Source organism: Schistocerca gregaria, chromosome 1, assembly GCF_023897955.1.
Source record: "Schistocerca gregaria isolate iqSchGreg1 chromosome 1, iqSchGreg1.2, whole genome shotgun sequence".
Taxonomy (NCBI): domain Eukaryota; kingdom Metazoa; phylum Arthropoda; class Insecta; order Orthoptera; family Acrididae; genus Schistocerca; species Schistocerca gregaria.
In genome coordinates, this window is record NC_064920.1 from 971,064,650 (window position 1) to 971,084,488 (window position 19,839).

At 45.4% G+C, this 19,839-nt stretch overlaps 1 protein-coding gene across 4 annotated transcripts in view; it reads left to right on the forward strand.

The window, feature by feature from the left end:
* Positions 1-19,839, forward strand: part of LOC126276727 (regulator of G-protein signaling loco) — a 236,652-nt gene that overhangs the window by 83,771 nt on the left and 133,042 nt on the right. Inside the window, exon 1 of one of the 4 annotated variants that reach the window (XM_049977300.1) lies at positions 8,350-8,622. The exons of the other annotated variants lie outside the window; for them this stretch is intronic. Within the exon in view, the coding sequence (XP_049833257.1) occupies positions 8,554-8,622 (69 nt within the window). The 5' untranslated portion in view covers positions 8,350-8,553. Of the gene's footprint in view, positions 1-8,349; positions 8,623-19,839 lie in introns of those variants that run through there. 4 annotated transcript variants of the gene reach the window in all.

Here is a 19,839-nt window from a genome sequence, read left to right on the forward strand (position 1 = left end):
CGACTCTGCAGATTGGTGATACCAGTCCTGATAAAGGTTGCGTCATCGTAAAGAGGACTGAAGACAGAAATCCCGTAATTGTGATGATCTGATGTAAAAACCATCGACAAAATTGTTCCATGGACGGAAATCCGCTGCTGATAATCCTTGCACAGGTTACAGGTGATATGGATAGTAGCGGCTGCTGTGCAGGCTACACAAAGCCGTACTTTGGCCTACACCATGTTGGTGGGCCACATGCCTGGAGCTTGTACTAGGGTTCGTCTCACTATCCGCTCCTCCATATCTTGTGTACGCACAGTCCCATCTTTAAACTTTCAATTGTGTCATAACTGGGAATAGACATCTGCCCTTCACGATTATTTTTCAGCTTTGAGTGTGAAAGCCCTTTAAAACAACGCAAGTTCGTTTCGAGCTGTTGTTCTAGAATTCCTGCAATATTCCACTTAAGGCCGAACCATTAGTCGCTGATTTACTATTCTTCTGTCTTTCCCCTCCATTTCCAATTACTTACCCCACCGTCTGCTGGCTGCTGTCGAATGCCGTCACCCCCCCCCCCTCCTGACCCCCCGCTCTTTTATTTACCATCCCCTAACATTTAACAGTGGGGATCCCTTGCCAGGCCGGCCCTGGAAAGGGTAGGAGGGGGGAGGGGGGGGGGGGGACAGCTGCGAACCAGTTGCCAGCTTTCGATCTCGTGCTTCCCGACCAATGAACGCTGTGTGCAGTTCCCGCCCTGTTTTCCCCCGGATACAGACAGCAGTGTGCAATAGTCTTCATGACGAAGTTGTGAATGAAACGCGATTAGTGTACAGTGTTCATTTGCACCTGGCTTCGTAGTTGCCTTTTGCTTTCGGAGGTGAGTTTTCGTTCATTCCATTCGTGAAGCAGTCGCCTTTGATTTTCGCGGTAAAATTGTCGATAGAATTGTCGTTTGTGACTACCTTTTTCCGTAGGGTGATGTGTTACCATTAGTACTACTAAGAGCAGACGTTTTATGTCGCTTTCAGAACTGGTTGTGAGGAATGGACAGTGGAAGACCCAGCGAAGCATAGAGTGTGTTGTGATGACTAGTGCTGCGTGAAAGTCGTAGAGCTCCCGTCTGCCCACAGGATGTTGCCAACAGTGGAGAGGAATGGCGCTCACATTTTGTGCTCCGTTCACGACGGCTGCAGAGGTCGAGATCAACACTTTTATGTAGTGATGGATTTCTTATGCTATCCATCTCACGTTACTAAATTACGTTAGTGACATTTATTAATCATAAATAATGCACGTCAGCGTAAGAAACAGCAGTTGAACAGGCCAGTTAAATTATTTCACTTAAGTACCACATTTACAATGCATAATACTTTGCTCTTCAGTGTTTCAACCAAAACGTCTTTCGATCATATATTTTAAAAACAATGATTCTCGGAGTGCTGTTCAGAATGTAACGCAACGTTTAGCTATTGTACCTAGGAGGATGGAGTTAGCGTCCCTATCTTGGTGTCGGAGTGTCTACTGAATCATTAGGCATATAGTTGTGATCGTTTGATTGCCCCTGCTTTGTTTACTGTGAATGTTTAAAATGTGCACTGCAGCAGAAAATGCCGCGAGTTGTGAAGTACGACCAGCAATTAGGCTTATTTTTCGTCAATATACTGATACCAGTTATTTATCGGTATCTTTGTACGGTGTATGGAAACGGCGTGGAGCCACGCGAGTTCTCTCACGAAATTAAGGTACTGTTTGCAAACATTATTTTACAAGAAAAATTATAGTGAATGTTTTTAGGGACGGAAATGGCGTGATTCTGGTGTATTTTCTTGAACGCGGTGAAATACTGAATAGTGAGATATATTGTGACACCGTGAAGAAATTAAGAAGGGCAGTACAAAACAAGCGTCCAGGGAAGTTGCGCTCCAAGATTTTTTTTTTCTTTTACAACAATGCACAATCTCACAGAACCATTCAAACTCGACGGATCTTGGACGGTTTCGCAAATGAACATTTTGGTCATCTATCGGATCTATCTCCGAGCGATTTTAACGTGTTTCTACACATGAAGACCTGGCTCGCAACACAGCACTTCAACGATCGCTAGAAACTGTATGCAGGTTCAGGCGGCAACATTATGTGGCAATATAATACCATTATCACAGCTGTTGTACCATTATGAGAAGTGACTTAATTTAAAGGGATATTTTCTTGAAAAGTAGCTGAAGTATATGTCTATAAACTGTAACTAATGAAAAAGTTTCATTTCGTTTTATTATTATTATTATTCTAAAACGTAAGCTATTTTCTGAACAGCCATTTAATGTTAATCTCAGGGAATTTTTTGTGGGTGTTAGTTATTACATCAAGACAGTCGGAACATTAGCGGGGAAACTTACGTGGTTATTTAATTTCATTATCTGGCTGCTGCTTTTCAGTATATTGGAGTGTTGATAGTGTGTGTATGACACAGATGACAGGCATCAGCTGTTATGTGCGTGCTGCAGGCCGACAGGACTGCACCCGACGCTTAGCAACAGTGACCCTAAGTGATCGCGTATGCTCACAACGCGACCTTCTCAGCAGGCGTAGCAGCAAAGTGTACCGCAGTAGTGTATGTCTTCCCTGGGGTTCTGCAATTTTCTCCCTGGGTATGGTGTTCATTTGCGAGGGGCGTTCAATAAGTAATGCAACACTTTTTTCTGAAAGCATGTTCGTTTTATTCAAGATTCTAAAACATCATATTGTTCTCTCTTTTTTTGTCTACAAAACCCTATTTTTCAACATAAACTTCGTTCAACGTGACAGTCTTACGCCACCTAACTGAGAGGGCCTGTATGAGCTAGCGTCTTGCTGCACCAGTAACTTTCGCATCATCCACGTACTGCTTCCTGCGGAGTGAATCCGTTATTGGACCTAACAGATAGAAGTCGGAAGGTGAGAGACCGGGGCTGTAGGGTGGATGAGGAAGAACATTCCAGTGAAGTTTTGTGAGCTCCTTTCGGGTGCGCAGATTTCTATGAGGCATTGCGGTATCATGGAGAGTGTAGCCCAATACACTCCGAAGTTAATCGTTGTACCATGAGGGAGGACATCGAACAGAACAATCCCTTCAAAGACTCAGAAGACCGCCGCCATAAGTTTACTGGCTGAGGATGGGGCCTTGAATCTTTTATTCGGAGGATAGGTGGTATGGCGCCACTCCATGGATTCCCGAATTTGCTTCCGGTTCAAAGCTCTGAACCCATGTTTCATCGCTCGTGATCGTGTTCGACAAAAATTATCACGATCAGCCTCGTAACGCGCAAGCAATTTTGCTGCTCTTGATAGTGTTCTGTTAGGCGGCGAGGAACCTTGCAGGCAGACACCTTTGAGTACACTAATTGGCGGACAAGAGTATCAGCATTACCAAAAGAGACGTCCACCTGAGCAGCGAGGATTCTGATCCGTCGATCACCTCGAATGAGTGTGTCCGCAAATTGCAACATTGCAGGAGTCACAGCTGTGATCCGCCGGCCGGTAGGTGGAAGATCGGGCAGATTTGCGCAACCCTGTTGCCCAACGACTCACCATACTTTTTTTCACGGCCACGTCCGTAGACATTTTGCAAGCGCTTGTGAGTATCTGCAGTGCTCTTTTTTCGCCAAAAGAAACCCAATGACAGCTCTCTAGTTGTAACGCATCTCCGTTACAAACGCCATTTTGAAAGCTATGTATAGCGCTCCCACCCATCGCAAGTTCATGAAACTGTAGGTGCTGAAGCGGGAATATTCCACGATGTATCACAAGAAGTTCCGCATTTTTTAACAGAAATTGGCCGAGAAAAAAGTGTTGCCTTACTTATTGAACGCCCCCCCCCCCCCGGTAGATTGGGCATTTCAAGTTTTTCTTCTCAGCATTGGAATTATTTACTAACAACTTTCGTTGTTCTTCAGCAGCGCCCTTATTCCCTTTTGAAAACAACACACGTGACAAAAAATGTGTCCCTTTAAAAGCATTGCAAGGTAAATCTTAGCTAGCCGATATACCTCCCACAGTCAACGAATTCCGTGCCATATGGGATCGTTAAGCTGTAAGGTTTTTCGGTCAGAACTCGACCCCATCTATTTTGCCTTAATGTTACTACCGTACAGCCGAAACCAGCGGTGATGCCCTCCTACGCTGACACTTGTGGAGCCTCGCCTGTAGCGACGTTGTGTGTCGATATGCTTTCTTCCCTGTCTTCAGCCCTGCCCTACAACAGGGTGAAACGGAACTCCACCCACAAAATTTTGAATGTTCTAGAGGATTTCTGAGCATTTTGGTACAAGCCATCTGTGGTCTCCAGTGGCTCTTCACAGAGAAACTGCATTTCATTTGATTTCTTACCTCCTTTCGTCTTTGTGTCGGTACTACAATGAAAATATCCGCACACCGGCGGTTTCAGCAAGCCAAAGCGCCGGCACACTGCACTTAACAGCAAGCAGGAACCACATTGCTGTGCAATGTGAACAACAATGGATTGACCACGGTGGTCCCGTTCCATGGCTAACTCGATCACTACAGATGTCATCAACCGACTACATTTTCAGATGGCTTGTGTAGAGCATAGTTTACGAGATTTCATCGATAGTGACAAAGTTATGGCTTCTGGGATTGTCGCAGCCGTGGAAACTCCTGGGTACTTGAAGACGTAAGGCAGTCGATGACGCGTTGGTGCGCGTTATACCCTGGTCATGTAGGACGACATTATGAACAGTACCTGTAAAGGAACAGTTTTACGTACTGAGGGAACTGATTGAACACACTTTGATAAAAGTGTACGTGTTTCGTTTCACATTATTACCGTATTTTTCACTGTTGTTAAGTATTTTCATAGATTTGTTATGGATGTAGACTTTCCACAGCTATCTGTTTTTCTTTTATTTATTTATTTATCTAACTTCCGTTCCTGCTACTAGTTTCCGGGCTGCACTCACTTTCAAGCAATCCTGTAAAAAATAATACATAAAATTATTCTTGAAAAGTAATGGAGAAGATCATGTATCTTCGCAGAAACAAAAGAGGGATACTGTTTTTGTTGTTATTGTTGTCTTCAGTCCGAAGACTGGTTTAATGGAACTCTCCTTGATAGTCTGTACAAGCCTCTTCGTATCTGCATAAGTAACACAACCTACATCCATTATCCATTTTAACCTGCTTATTGAATTCAAGGCATGGCCTCGCTCTACAATTTTTAAACCCCCTCCCTCCCCCCCCCCCTCTCTCTCTCTCTCTCTCTCTCTCTCTCTCTCTCTCTCTCTCTCTCTCTCTCTCTCTCTGTCACACACACACACTTCATTCCGTTACCAAATTGACAATTCCTCGATCAACTGATCTCTTCTTTTAGTCCAGTTGCGGCATAAAATTCTTTTCTCCCCACTTTGATACAGTACCTCCTTATTTGTTATTCGATGCGCCCATCTAATATTCAGCATTCTTTTACATCACCACGTCTCAAAATCTTGTAATCTCTTCTCGTATAAGTTGTCCACATTCAACTTTTATACAAGGCTACACTCCGAACGAATACCTTCAGAAAAGATTTTCTAACACTTAAATCTGTATTCTATGTTAATCAATTCCTCTTTTTCAGAAATGCTTTCGTTGCTATTGCCTGTCTGCGTTTTATATCTTCCACCCTTCGGCCATCAGGTATTTTGCTGCGCCCAAATAGCAAAACTCATGTATCACTTTTGGCGTCTCATTCCCTGATCTAATTCCCTTACCATTATCTGATTTAGTTCGATTACATTCCATTACCCAGGGATAACAAAGCGAATAAATCGTAATAACGTTATTACTCACCATAGAGCTTCTGGACAACACGGGTCTATTATCAAATTACGGAGAAAATATCCCTGACAAAATCCAAAATTTTGTTGGCGGAAGAGGGGTTACCTTCATAGCTGAGCACAAGACCATCTATCCGTTAATCGTGAATTAACAAAGTTAACTTTTCGAGTAATGGATTAACGTTTAAGTTAATTTTCTTTAACTTTCTTTGAGTTCGTTTATCATTAATCAGGTAGCTACTATTTACGACGAAAATGACGCCGCGATGACTACGGAAATTATGTTCTGACAAGTTCGGATCGTGTAGGTGTGTGGCTGCGCCGGGGCGCGGGCAGTTGATCTAAGAAACCTAGTGCGAGTGAAAATAACTATAGGTGTTCGTTGTTTATTGTTGTTCCTTTACTGAGTTCGTGTTAAGTATTTCTTTTTGTTGGTGGATTGACTATGGAAACTAAAACATAGAATCAGATTTTAGCTCCCCAAGTGATGAAAATCAGTGGCAGTGTTAAAATGGTTACGTTAATTTTGTAACCAGATCGGCAGAACTAATTAGTACTTTTCGATAGTAAACAGTACTTGCCTAAAAAATCAGCAGTTAGGGCTAACACTTACGGCCTTAACAATCTGAAACAACACTTAAGAAAAAGCACATGAACCGCTAGTTATGTGCAGTTTGAAGAAACAGTGAAAGAGGGACGGTCGAGGAAAACCAAAAAGAAAAATCAATCTTTGACACTGAGATATCGATAGCTACTGGCTTTGTAGCAGTAATCCGGTTAAAAGAATGCAACAGAGAAGCACTGAGAGTCTTTTTGCCATGGCAGCGATGTGTCTCAAGCTAGTGTGGACTAATGTATAGTAAACACTTTTAATGTATCTTCGATGTCCTACATTAACTTCCTGAACCAAAACATTTTTATTCGAGCAAGTGTAATACATTTGATTCACTTCTGATTTCACTACACACACATGAAATTTAGTACACTGGAGAGCCAAAGAAACTGGTACACCTGCCTAATATCATGTAGTACCCCCGTTAGCACGCAGAAGTGCCGCAACACGACTTATCATGGACTCGACTAATGTCTGAAGTAGTTCTAGATGGAACTGACACCATTAATCCTGTAGGGCCGTCCATAAACCCGTAAGAGTACGAGGGCGTGGAAACCTCTTCTCAACAGTACGTTGCAAGACATCCCAGACATGCTAAATAATGTTACTGCCACGGGAGTTTGGTGGCCAGCGGAAGTGTTTAAACTCAGGAGAGTGTTTCCGGAGCCACTCTGTAGTAATTCTGGACCTGTGAGTTGTCACATTGTCCTGCTGGAATTGCCCAAGTCCGTCGGAATGCACAATGGATATGAATGGATGCAGGTGATCAGACGGAATGCTTACGTACGTGTCAGCTGTCAGAGTCGTATCAAGCGTTCTATATCACTCCAACTGCACACGCCCCACACCATTACAGACCCTCGACCAGCTTGAACAGTCCCCTGCTGACATGCAGGGTCCATGGATTCGTGAGGTTGTCTCCATACAAGTACACGTCTATCCGCTCGATGCAATTTGAAACGAGACTCGTTCGACCAGGCAACATGTTTCCAGTCATCAACAGGCCAATGTCGGTGTTGACGGGCCCAGGCGAGGCGTAAAGCTTTGTGTCGTGCAGTCATCAAAGGTACATGAGTGGGCATTCGGCTCCGAAAGCTTGTATTAGTGATGTTTCATTGAATGTTTCCACGCTGACACTTGTTGATGGGACAGCTCTGGAGCTGTTCGCGGAAGGGTTGCACTTCTGTCACGTTGAACGATTCTCTTCAGTCGTCTTTGGTCTCGTCCTTACAGGGTCCTTGGATCCTTTTCCGGCCGCAGTAATGTCGGAGATTTGATGTTTTACCAGTTTCCTGCCGCGGAAATGGTCGTACGGGAAAATCCCCACTTCATCGCTACCTCGGAGATGCTGTGTCTCATCGCTCGTGCGCCGACTTTAACATCACATGCAAACTGACTTAAATGTTGATCACCTCCCATTGTAGCAATAGTAACCGATCTAACAACTTGCGCCAGACACTAACTTGTTGTCTTAGTTAGGCGTTGCCTACCGCAGCGCCGATTTCTGCCTATTTACATATCTCTGTATTTGAATACGCATGTCTATACCAGTTTCTTTGGTGCTTCAGTGTATTATGAGTTAATTTTTAACTTTAACTTTGGATAAATCTCCTGTAAAGTAACGCAGTTACCTTTTTTAGTAACGGATTAACGATTAGCGAAGCTAATTTTTTTTATTAATGTTGACCGTCTCTGGTTACCACGTAGTGAGAGACACTACAAACCCCTCTCCGAAACTGCCTGAATGCTTTACGTTTTAATGGTGAGGATAGAAGTCTGAGTGGACAGCCGCCAGCTGCTGGCCGAGGGTGCAAGCAGATGTGAAGGGGTGGGTAGTGTGAGAGGACAGGGCCGCGGCAAGTGCTCCTAATTGCGGGTAACGAGCGCCTTGGCGACGGTCCCGGCCGTCCCTATTGTCGCCAATTTGCCGACCGCTGACGCGCCACTTGTGGCATGTTCTTGCGCGCGCCACTGCTGCTGCTGCGTCGCGCCGGTCGCTGAACCACGGCACGGCACTGCACAGCGGGCGGTTTTCTATGACGGCTCACCTCGTCGCGAAAGGGGAGACAAAAAAGGCCGGTCGCGAACAGCAGCTCGGCGGCTCGGCCTTGCTCCGGCGATCATCGCCGGCGCAGTGCCTCGGCCGCCATGCGCGCCGTGCACACGCGCTGGTGCGTTACCAGGCTCATCAGGGTGAACGGCTGGTTCCTCTTCTGGGTGAGTAGGCCCGACGCCCACACGCTTGCCTGTAGTTTCGTTCAGCTCTCGCATTCAAATGTTTTCGAAACTTGCCAACGTCAGGAGCGTAAGTCAGTGGTATTCATTGCATTTGCACTAATTTGCGCGCATTTTCCGCCCAAGAGAGGTGATTTTTCACTTGTACGTCAGTGCTTGGGATAAGCTTGTTGACAATAACTTCCTGCCAATTAAGAATGTTTGACGGTGGGAGGGGAGGAGGGGGCGACGACGGTTCAGTCCCGCTTCCGGACATACAGATTTAGGTTTTCCGTGATTTCCCGAAATCGTTCCAAGCAAATGCTTGGACGGTTCCTTTGAAAAGGGCACGGCCCACTTCCTTCCCCATCTTCGACGCAGTCCGAGCTTTTGCTCCGTTTCTAATGATCTAGATGTCGACGGGACGTTAAACTCAAACTTCCTTCCTTCCGGAATCTTTTCGTTTCGCGGGCAAATGCTCGACCGACTGAGTTATTTGTACATGACTCCCATTGGCAACTTTACTTGCATGTACTTGATATACATCTATCTTTTTGATACTAATTGAAATAGAACTAGCCTTTCCGTAGTTAACATGAACCGCACAAGGCAGTACATAAGCGACTGTCAGGAATGATGTTGTCCCCCACTAAATAGATTTTCTACCAAAATTCTGGATTCACCTCCTATGTGTCAGAGGTAAATTTGCGCGCGCCGCACACACACACACACACACACACACACACACACACACACACACACACACACACACACACAGCGCTGTATCTCAGTCGTAATACACAATAAGATATTCAAATAAAACGCTAAAGTTTTCCCGGGTTCGATTCCCGGCGGGGTCAGGGATTTTCTCTGCCTCATGATGACTGGGTGTTGTGTGCTGTCCTTAGGTTAGTTAGGTTTAAGTAGTTCTAAGTTCTAGGGGACTGATGACCATAGATGTTAAGTCCCATAGTGCTCAGAGCCATCTGCTAAAGTTTTAAAGTAACAGGTAAATAAAGATTACTTAGGTATGCTGTTAGGTAACAAAAATGTATAAAGAGGCAGCAAAATGAAAACGAGCCAGATCGAAAAAAAGGTATGGAAGCTGTTCACTACTTAAAAAGTAATCATAATAACCGTTAATATACTGCCAGAGAAGACAGTACCTTCAGGGAAGAATGTTTGCGGTTGCCTGCGGAACTGTGATTGAACTCAGACATGCACCTCTTCTTCCGAACCAAATCGACGGCCACGAATGTTTTTTCCAGGACTCCTAAACTATGGTAATCGCTTGGTGAGGGATCGGGACGGTTTGTCGGATGTATAAGGACTTGCCAGCGAAGCTTCTGCCCGCCCACATGTCGCCGAGGCTGTTTGGAGTATACTGCTGAAGTTCCCCTGACCAAGCCGTTTACACATTGCCCATACATCATCGATCTCTCCCCAAGTGATTACCACTCTTTTGGAGGCCTGGAGAAAGACATTCACGGCCGTCGATTTGCTTCGGACGAAAAGGTACACACGCCTGTGTGCAGACACGGTTCCGTAGGCAACTGCAAACATTTTTCCATGAAGACATTGGCCGTCTTGTCTCGCAGACGGATAATGTATTAAGTTATGGTGATTACCTTTGAAATAATAAACAGTTTATTTACTCTTTTTCCATACGGCTTCTTTTTATTTGGTTCCCCCTTAAATTTCTGACGATCGCCTATATAATGACTCATTATAGCATATGAAAACTATGTGACGTTCAGTCTCAGGTTTTTCAAAACTTCTTCATAAAAATCGTTTTCTGCTCTCTTTTAGCTACCAGTATGAAATAATAAATAATATTTCAATGTTATTGAGTGTGAATGATTTGTCGAATGCTGTTGGCAAGTTTTCAAATACCTCGCTCCCTTTGTAGTGATTGTTTACATTACGTTATTTATTTAGTTCAGTCCCATAAATGAACATTGACGTACAAAGTTCTCAATAGCTGCAACATACTTTCTTGTCACCGATAAGTTTCGGTCAAAGATGAGAGAAATGTTAGAGAAGACACACGTTGCAATGACGCAGTGTCGCTGATGCCGCAACAAGGTATACGACCGCCGCTACACGAAGACAAAATGTCTAATGTTTAGTAACCTTAAATACTACTACTACTACTACTACTACTACTACGTCGGCTACGCAATCCGCAGTTGGTCTTCCGCATCGCCAGTCAGCCCCCTCCTCCTTCGACCCATGTATTCCTCTCCAGCAAGTCCCATCTTTCTCTTGTCCTCTGTGATGCCGTCAGTCCGTCTCAACTGTGCTGTTCTCCTCGCTTTGGTACCTCTGATGCAATCGTCCTCCACCTGCCTGGTGATCTGGCCTTCTCGATGCATTACGTGCCCTTCCTCTCTGTAGTCAGTGCCACAATGGCCAGCGATTTGTACAACCCCTGCAGCTCGCGAACATATGCTAGGATCGGAATTTGATGTCCAGTTAGTGCAGAATACGCTTAATACAGTCAACAGTACATGTTTGTTCCAAGTTTATTTCAACTGAGCGTGCAGATTTACTTTATGCTGCACATACAAACACGTAAAATGCGCGAATGGCCCTTACAGCCGGGCGGCTTCTCTCTCTCTCTCTCTCTCTCTCTCTCCCTCCCTCCCTCTCTCTCCAAGCTTCAAGCCTTGTTGCTTTGAAGTTTGGTGTTGGGAAGCCCTTCAAACGGTCATAAAGATTTCTTGTCTTCAGGTCATCCTTTGTGTGCGTTCCTCGTCGTGTGAATCTTCGATAAATGATACAATCATCACATATAGTCCGTATCATCACATATAGTCCGTAAGGTTTCTTTTCCGTCTCACTCACGTTTTGGGCCAGATAGAAAAGACTGTCTACATGTCTTGGTACGAACCCCAATCACATCGTATTTTCGTGATCCCTATGCGCGATATACGATGGTGGCAGTATAATGATCCCATAGTCTTCTTCGAATACGGGTTCTCTGCCCGTTTACGCAATAGGTTTCGCGAGAATGATGACGTCTCTCTGTCAAGAATTCTCATTTAAGTTTCCCGAGTATTTCTGTTACACTTTCAGAAGGGTTATACCGCCCTCTTACAGTCCTAGGAGCGCGTCTCCGAATTTGTTCCATGTCTGTTCTCATGTCTACTCTATTTAAGAGACACAGTCGCTGGAACAGTACTCTAGACCGGTCGCACTAGCGTCTCGTATGCGTTTTCATTTACAGATGTAGCGCATTTTTCCTAGAACCCTTCCAGCAACCTAATACCGAGTTTACATGATCCGTCCCATTTCATATCGCATCTTAGTATTACCAAAACAAGCACTGTCTGATCAAAGGTATTCGGACATCTAGTACTGAACATTAATATATGGGCGTGTCCACCCTTCGCCTTCACGACGGCTTGAACTCTAATGGGGACAAGTCAGTCAGGTGTCTGCATGTCTGTGGACGGTAGGGTCTAGAGCGAAGTGGACGTTTTAACTCATCTTAAAAGTGTTCCCTTCAGTTCAGGTAGACTTTCTGGACAGGCCAGTCCATATCAGGAATGTTGTTGTCTCAAACCATTGCCTCACAGATGCTGCTTTATGGCAGCGTGCAGTGTCAAGTAGATACAAATAATTATCGCCTCCGAACTATATGCACTACACGATGCTGTAAAATGTGTTCATGTCTTTCCGCATGTAGCGTTTTCTTAAGCACAATAAGGAGACCACATAATTACCACGAAAGGCACCGGCACATCGTAACATCAGTCCTCCGCACTTCACTGTTGGCACTGCACATGATGGCTGGTAACTTTCTCCAGAAATTCGCGAAATTCAAATCTTTGTGTGGGACTGCCAGTGAGTATAGCATGATTCGTCATTGTGGTTTGTGTTGTATAGAAATCTCACACTTGTGGCGACCGTGCTCAGCTTGCCGCACCAAGCGGCGGCTTGTGTCACTTTGGCCCTAAATCGGCGCTTCTACTGGGTTTGTTTCTCAGGTGGCATGCAATGACTGCAACCCATTCCAATTCTCTGATCTCTCCTGGCCGAACCAATCTGCTGTTACTGCTTTTGTGCTGACAGTGTAATACTCCTCGCTTCCTTTTATAGTGGCTGCTTCGCCTCTCTTGACAGGTACTGGTCACATTATATAGGGCTGTCCGGATACTTTTGATCGGATAGCGTACTTACACGGTGTGACACGTTAAATGTATTCGCTACTGATCTTTTAATCAGATAGTATCGGTTCTTTCTCTTTGTTATACGCATTCTCTCACGTTTATCCACATTTAAAGGGATCAGCCATTCATTACACACTCAAATGTAAAATATGTTTTGTTTGAGGCTTTCCCGTCGGTTCAAATGGCTCTGAGCACTATGGACTTAACTTCTGAGGTCATTAGTCCCCTAGAACTTAGAACTACTTAAACCTAACTAACCTAAGGACATCACACACATCCATGCCCGAGGCAGGATTCGAACCTTGTGACCGTAGCGGTCGCGCGGTTCCAGACTGTAGCTCCTAGAACCGCTCGGCCACTCCGGCCTGCTTTCCCGTCGGACTAGTTGTAATAATGGTTCTGGGGCGAGACATAGGATGTCGTTTTGAAGTTTCCACAGTATTTCGTCGGCGCAACTAACTGACATCTTCAGATGCGGCGAACACACAGCGGAGGCTGTGACCGAAGGCTCCTGTTTATGGAAGACTCCTATTTATGACAGTCTGAGAAGAAACTGCGCAGGCGTGAACGCGCCAAATTCGGTGACCAGTATCATATTTGCTCTATTGGGCACCAAAGTTGGCGCGTTCACGCCTGTGAAGTTTCTTCTCAGACTGTCGTAAATAGTAGGTTTCGGACATAGCCTCACCAGTGTATTCGCCGCACCTGAAGGGATCAGTTGCGCCGACGAAATGCTGTAGAAATTTCACGAAGACATCCGAGCACCATATTTACAAATGTAAAGTAGTTGTTAACCGAGCTTGGGTCGGGAGCAGCACCGCTACCTGTGGCCAGGTGAGCGACACACTAGAGCCGAGTTGCAGCCGGCTGCGGGACGAGTAGCAGACAGGCGGCAGCGAGTTCCTTTGTTAGAGCAAAGACGCGCAGTGCAGCGCAGCGCAGCTGGCGGCGGACGCGGCCGGTTTGCGCAAGGCGCGCCTGCACCTGATTGTCTGCCGTGGCGGGCGGGGCGTGCCCCACAGGCCCGGTTCCGGCGCGGCCCCGCCGCGTCCGGCCGCCGCGCTGGCGCTGGCTCTGGCTCTGGCTCAGGCGCAGGCGCAGATGCGCCGCTGTTGCTGTCCGCTCGCGTACTGCGACCCTGGAGCGAGAATATGCGAATTAGGGTTTACAGTGGAGCGAGTGGAAGAGAAAGCGGAGGACGAACATCTGAGCTCTGGGAAGGATAGAAGTTGCAGCAACGAATTAAAATTTGTGCCACAGCCGGAACTTGAACCTGCATCTCCTGCCTACTAGGCAGATGCGCTAACCACTAACAGTGGGAGGCCACACCGTTTGGAACGCGGATTCACTGTAAACTTCGGACACTAGTAGTACTCCATGAGGACAACAAAATGTGTAAGCAGTAGCGCGTACGTCTCAAACGTTACTGATAAAATCGCTAGATAATTTCGGTCGCCAAATATATATATATATATCTGTGCGTGGTCATTTTTACCATGAAGCGGCTGCAGCCGAATGGTGCCGGCACGATAGCTCAGCGTGTTCGGCCAGAGCGTTAGCTACCTTTTCTAATAAAAACACTCAACGAACGGATCAAGAACCAAACTGTACGGACGTCCGCCCTGAACGAATTCAACGAATAATATAGAACAAATTTTTTTTTAAAAAAAGTGGTTGGCGTTCAAGCCGCTGGATTGAGTTCCTTTCGTCAGTTTTTTTATTTTCAACAGTCATTTTCTTTACTGTTTATATTACAGTTGATATAATGGGAAAAATACGTGTAATGGGACGAACGTTTATTAAATTTTCAATGTTATTTGGCAGTCTACTAATTTTTATTATCACAAATAATATGATATTCGTAACTATCGACTAGCAAACGACCAAACGCATAAAGTGATACTGAAAATGTATGCTTGTCCGTGTCTTCAAAATGTTCGTATTTAATCGAAAGAGAACGAGAAATTGCTTCTCGGAAGACGCTATTAAAATACACTCGTTACTGCATAACCAATTATCAGCGCCGATTTTTTAGGAAATACTGCGTTATGCATGGTTTGCTTCCAAATTATCGTCTGGAAGAGAGGTTTTTGAAAATGCTAACGAGGTTTGTTTTTCCACGGAAAACGTCAAAAGACCTTGCGTATGCGGAAGCACAGCATTTATTCAATGCAGATGATGCCGTTTAACTTCATGTTTTCCATATTTTTACGAAAAATACCATCCTGCAACTTGTACTCGTAATGTCGAAAGCGGCGATTAATTGTACATCTTTCGAAAGCCGTCTGTGCCGGTCAAAACTTGGAAGTAACAAGTCGTTTCGGGCTCCTTCCAGGTATAAGGAATTTCTCAAATTACGGACAAGCATATATTTTCAATATCAAAGGGGAAAATGGGCAGACTGTGTGAATTGAAGTTTTCGTTGGGAAGGGCGATGGACTAGGGTAATCTGCGTGGTTGTTGTACCCACAATGTGTTGCTGTTACCACATCTGCCTAGTAAGTAGGAGACCCGGGTTCAAGCCGCAGCTGTGACACAAATTTTAATTCATTGCTTCAGCTTCTGCTCTTATCGAAGACAAAGTTGGAGTCTCGTATGTCTCCAGGAAATTGTAATTCCGTCAGACCAACAGGACATTGAAGTATGTTCTGTGCATTAATTTTTAGCACTGACGTTGTGGCAATAAAACTGATTAACTTGTAATGCGTACAACGCATTATAGTCGCAATGGAGAACAGAAGCGTACAACTTGGCGTAGGTAAGGAAAAACTTAACGTGTCGTAATTTGTATGAAAACATGAAATGCGTGGAGATAGTGCACTTAACACTGAATTGTAGCCCCGGTTTTCCTTATCATTGGTCTAGAACAATGCACAATTAAAAAAGCAGCTACTCAGGGGAGTCCAGTGTATGCTGTAATTATTGTACGGCAGCGAAACTTGGTAGATACGCTATAGTTTTAACTTGGAACCGATGAACCCTCGAATAAAATTAGTTCAAGTTTTGGCCTCCAGGTGCAAATCTGGCGCTGCACAGCGTCTAGTCGACTGAAACATGCACTTGTTCGTCTGAAGCAAATCGACGTCCACGAATGTCTTTCCGCAGAGCGGGCCCACATGTTGCCAAGGTTGTTTCGACCAAGCTGCAGAAGTTTCGCTACGAAGGCCTTATACATCTTCCGTGCAGTCTCGATCTCTCCACATGTGGTTCCATGTTTTTCCAGCCCGAAGAAAGACATTCATGGCCATCGATTTGCTTCACTCGAAAGTTTGTACGCGTGCGTACAGTCATACGTTCTTTAGGCAACCGCAACCATTTTTGCACAAAGGCGTTGACTGTCTCGTTTCGCAGTGGGATGAATACAGGGTGACTTTTTCCACTGTGAAGAAACTACAGGGATTGATCGATGAGAGGATACGGAACAAAAAATGGTCTAATGAACTTAGGTCCGATAATACATGGTGTCCATGCTATAAACCATTTATTCAATCCTGCTTTGTTACAGAGACTGCAATGTAGTACGCGCTGTACCATGCAGCAACAGTTACAGTATATTTTGAAAATGATTTCCTTGTGTCTCAAAACATGCGTGTACGCGCCGTAGCATGTTCCGTCTCACACGTTCACACCGGGCAGGCTGCATACAAACAGTGTCAAAGGCAGCATGAACACGCTGCTCCAGTGTCTCCACCTCTCGAATGGGCTGTGGATACACGATACTTTTGAGACGGCCCCATAACCAGAAATCGCTTGGGTTGAGATCCAGTTAACGAGCAGGCCAAACAACTGGACCCTTTCGTTCCATCCATCTACCAGGGAAGACACGTTTGAAATGCGTCCGGACGTTATGGCGACGTGGACTGAGCAACATCATGTAGCAGCCACATAACCCATCGTATCATCAATGGCACTCCTTCCAGTAGGGGAGGCAAAGTCACCCGCAAGAAGCGCCGATGGTTCCGGCTTGTTAGACGACGTGGAAGGAAGACTGGTCTCGAAATACCGTCACCAGTTATCCCGGCCCACACATTCCAGCTGCACCGATGCTGATGATTTGCTATCGCCATACCATAGGGGTTCTGCATACTGCGCCACAGATGACTGTTACGAAAGTTGAAGTTACGACTGCACGTAAAGGTTGCCTCATCTGTGAATAGGTGGATGACACAAATCCCGGAACCGTGAAAACCAGTTACAGAACTGCTCTTGATGTGGAACGTGTGTCGCTAGTAAGCCCTGCACACGCTGTAACTCATAAGGGTAGTAACAGTTGTCATGGAGAATATTCCACACGGTCGTTGGGCTTACCCTGTACTGGCAAGCCAATTGCCTGGTACTGACACGGCGGTCGCCTTTCACAGTGTTGATCACGTTTTCTTCCAAATCTGATGCCCGAATATTTCGGGTACGTCCTTCATGATTTCCTGTTTCGGACAAACGGCGAAACACTGTTGCAAACACTGAATGCTGTGCGTGTTGTCGGCGGTGATGGGTGTCCTTGTACAACCTTGCAGCCCACCGCCCGTTGCCATTTGTGTTTCTGTAAATAAACACCATGTCAGCAAGCTCTCGATTCGGATATGGAACCATTGTGTAAAACGCTGTGTCACATCCACTACAACGTGAGTCAGCAAGAGAAGTGAATGGGGCACAACATTACCAACTACTATGGCAGGAGAGGGCACTAGGCCAAGACGTTTGAGGAACAGTACCACCCTCTAGGGGGAAACCATGCATACTGCAACTATGGCTGCGTGGTACAGAACGTATTAGACCGCAGTATGTGTAACAAAGTATGGTTGAATAAATGGCCTCAATGGAAACAAGTCCATTAGACGTTTTTCGTTGCCGGCCGGTGTGGCCAAGCGGTTCTAGGCGCTTCAGTCTGGAACCGCGCGACCGTTACGGTCGCAGATTCGAATCCTGCCTCGGGCATGGATGTGTGAGATGTTCTTAGGTTAGTTAGGTTTAAGTAGTTCTGAGTTCTAGGCGACTGATGACCTCAGAAGTTAAGTCGCATAGTGCTCAGAGCCATTTGAACCATTTGAAACATTTGAAACTTTTTTGTTATTCATCGATCAACCCCTAGAGTTTGTACACAGTGGAAAAAAATCACCCTATATATCAACAGTTACGGTGATTACTTTTGGAGTAATAAACACTTTACTTCTTATACATCTACCTCGTTTTCATTTAACTGCCCCTTATATATTTATGTGTCAACAACATTACAGTCTCTTCGGACCACTGCATCGCTCGTGCAACTCATGTCAACAACATCAAAAGTATAGAAGATAGCAAACAAAAACTTTCTGTGGCTGTAGCGCCGAAGCTTAGGGGACTCTAATTTCATTTAATGATTCACTGAAAAACGGACAGCTGGCGGAACACGAACGAGCAACTGCGAATGCGAACCAAACAGCGAATGCTAGCGTTTACATAATAGAGAATCCTCGTTCGCTGTTGCACGTTCACGTGTGATCGCTTCGATGTAAAAGAGGCTAAACAACGTCATCGGACAAAATATTTGTTGCCTTTTTAAAGTTGGACACTGGTCGTTTAGGAACGTTGTCGCTAGTGTGTAACTGGGTACTACGCGGTCTCATGACCGCCTGGACGATGTGGCAGAAGGCAGAAAGCAGCTGTGGTCTTCGGACGTTCCCAGGACCACACCGTGAATCAAGTTGTCCAATTTGCTGATGCATTAGTCCATCCTGAAGACAAGGAATGGTGTACTGTTCGCAGCCCTGTAACACTGCGTAAAGCCCTATAACACTAGTCATAAAAAGATCCTAGACGACTGTTATATTCAAACTAGACAGGAACTGCTTCTGGCAGTTAATGCAGTCCGTCCCAAAACCAGCTGCCAAACGAACGTTGCACTGGGAACTGCATGCAGTGGACATTTGGAGTCGGGTACCTCGCGAAAGACCATTGCTCACAGCAGTACGTCTTCGAGGGTAATAACAGTGCAGATTCTGGACAGTAGCGTACAGTGCGGACCGCCAAGTGACTGTTTTGTCTCTTTTCAAATATTGCAAGACGTCGAGTATACCGACGGCTCAGCAAGACTATTAGCTCGCAGAGCATGGAGAATGTTGTTCAGGCTGAAGGTGGTTTTATTTGGGGGTGTTTTATGTTCAATGACTTAGGCCTAGTCGTTCGGTTTACCGTGAACATGAACCAGGATATACGAGGGGCCTACAATAAGTAATGCAACACATTTTTTTTTTTCTGAAAGCAGATTGGTTTTATTCAGGGTTCCAGTACACCATATTATTCCCCACTCTTTTGGCTACAAAACCCAATTTTTTAACATTATCGCCGTTCAGTGCGACGACTTAACGCCTCCTTACTGAGAAAGCCCATACGCAAGTATGGTGCCACTTTAGTTTTAGACGTCGGAGCCATCACCTTGCTGCATCAGTAAGCTCCCTATCATCCACGTACTGCTTCCCTTCTTTGGTCCAAACAGATAGAAGTTGGATGATACAAGATCGGGGCTGTAGGGTGGATGAGGAAGAAAAGTCTAATGAAGTTTTGTGAGCTGCTCTCGGGTGCGCAGACTCGATTGAGGCCTTTCGTTGTTATGGAGAAGGAGAAGTTCGTTTGCATTTTTGTGGCGACGAACACAGGGAAGTTATTGTTCAATTTCCTGAGGCAAGCACAATACATTTCGCTTCATGGAGTGCCGTTTCGCATCCGGTTCGGCATAATGAACCCATGTTTCATTGCCAGTGACGGTGTTTGACAAAAATTTTCACAATCGGCCTCGCAACGCTTAACGATTCTGCACAGGTGGTCCTTCGTTGCTCTTTATGGCCTTCTGTTAGGCGGAGAAAAACTCAGCAGGCACACACACCTTTGAGTACCCCAACTGGTAAACTAGTGTTTAGCACTACCAATACAGACGTCCAATTGTGCAGCGAGGTTTTCGACAGTGATTCGTTGATCATCTCCAATGAGTGTGTCCGCGTTCCAACGTTGCACTAGACGCAGCTGTGTGCGGGAGATCTGAGTGATTCGTGCGACCTTGTTGCGATGA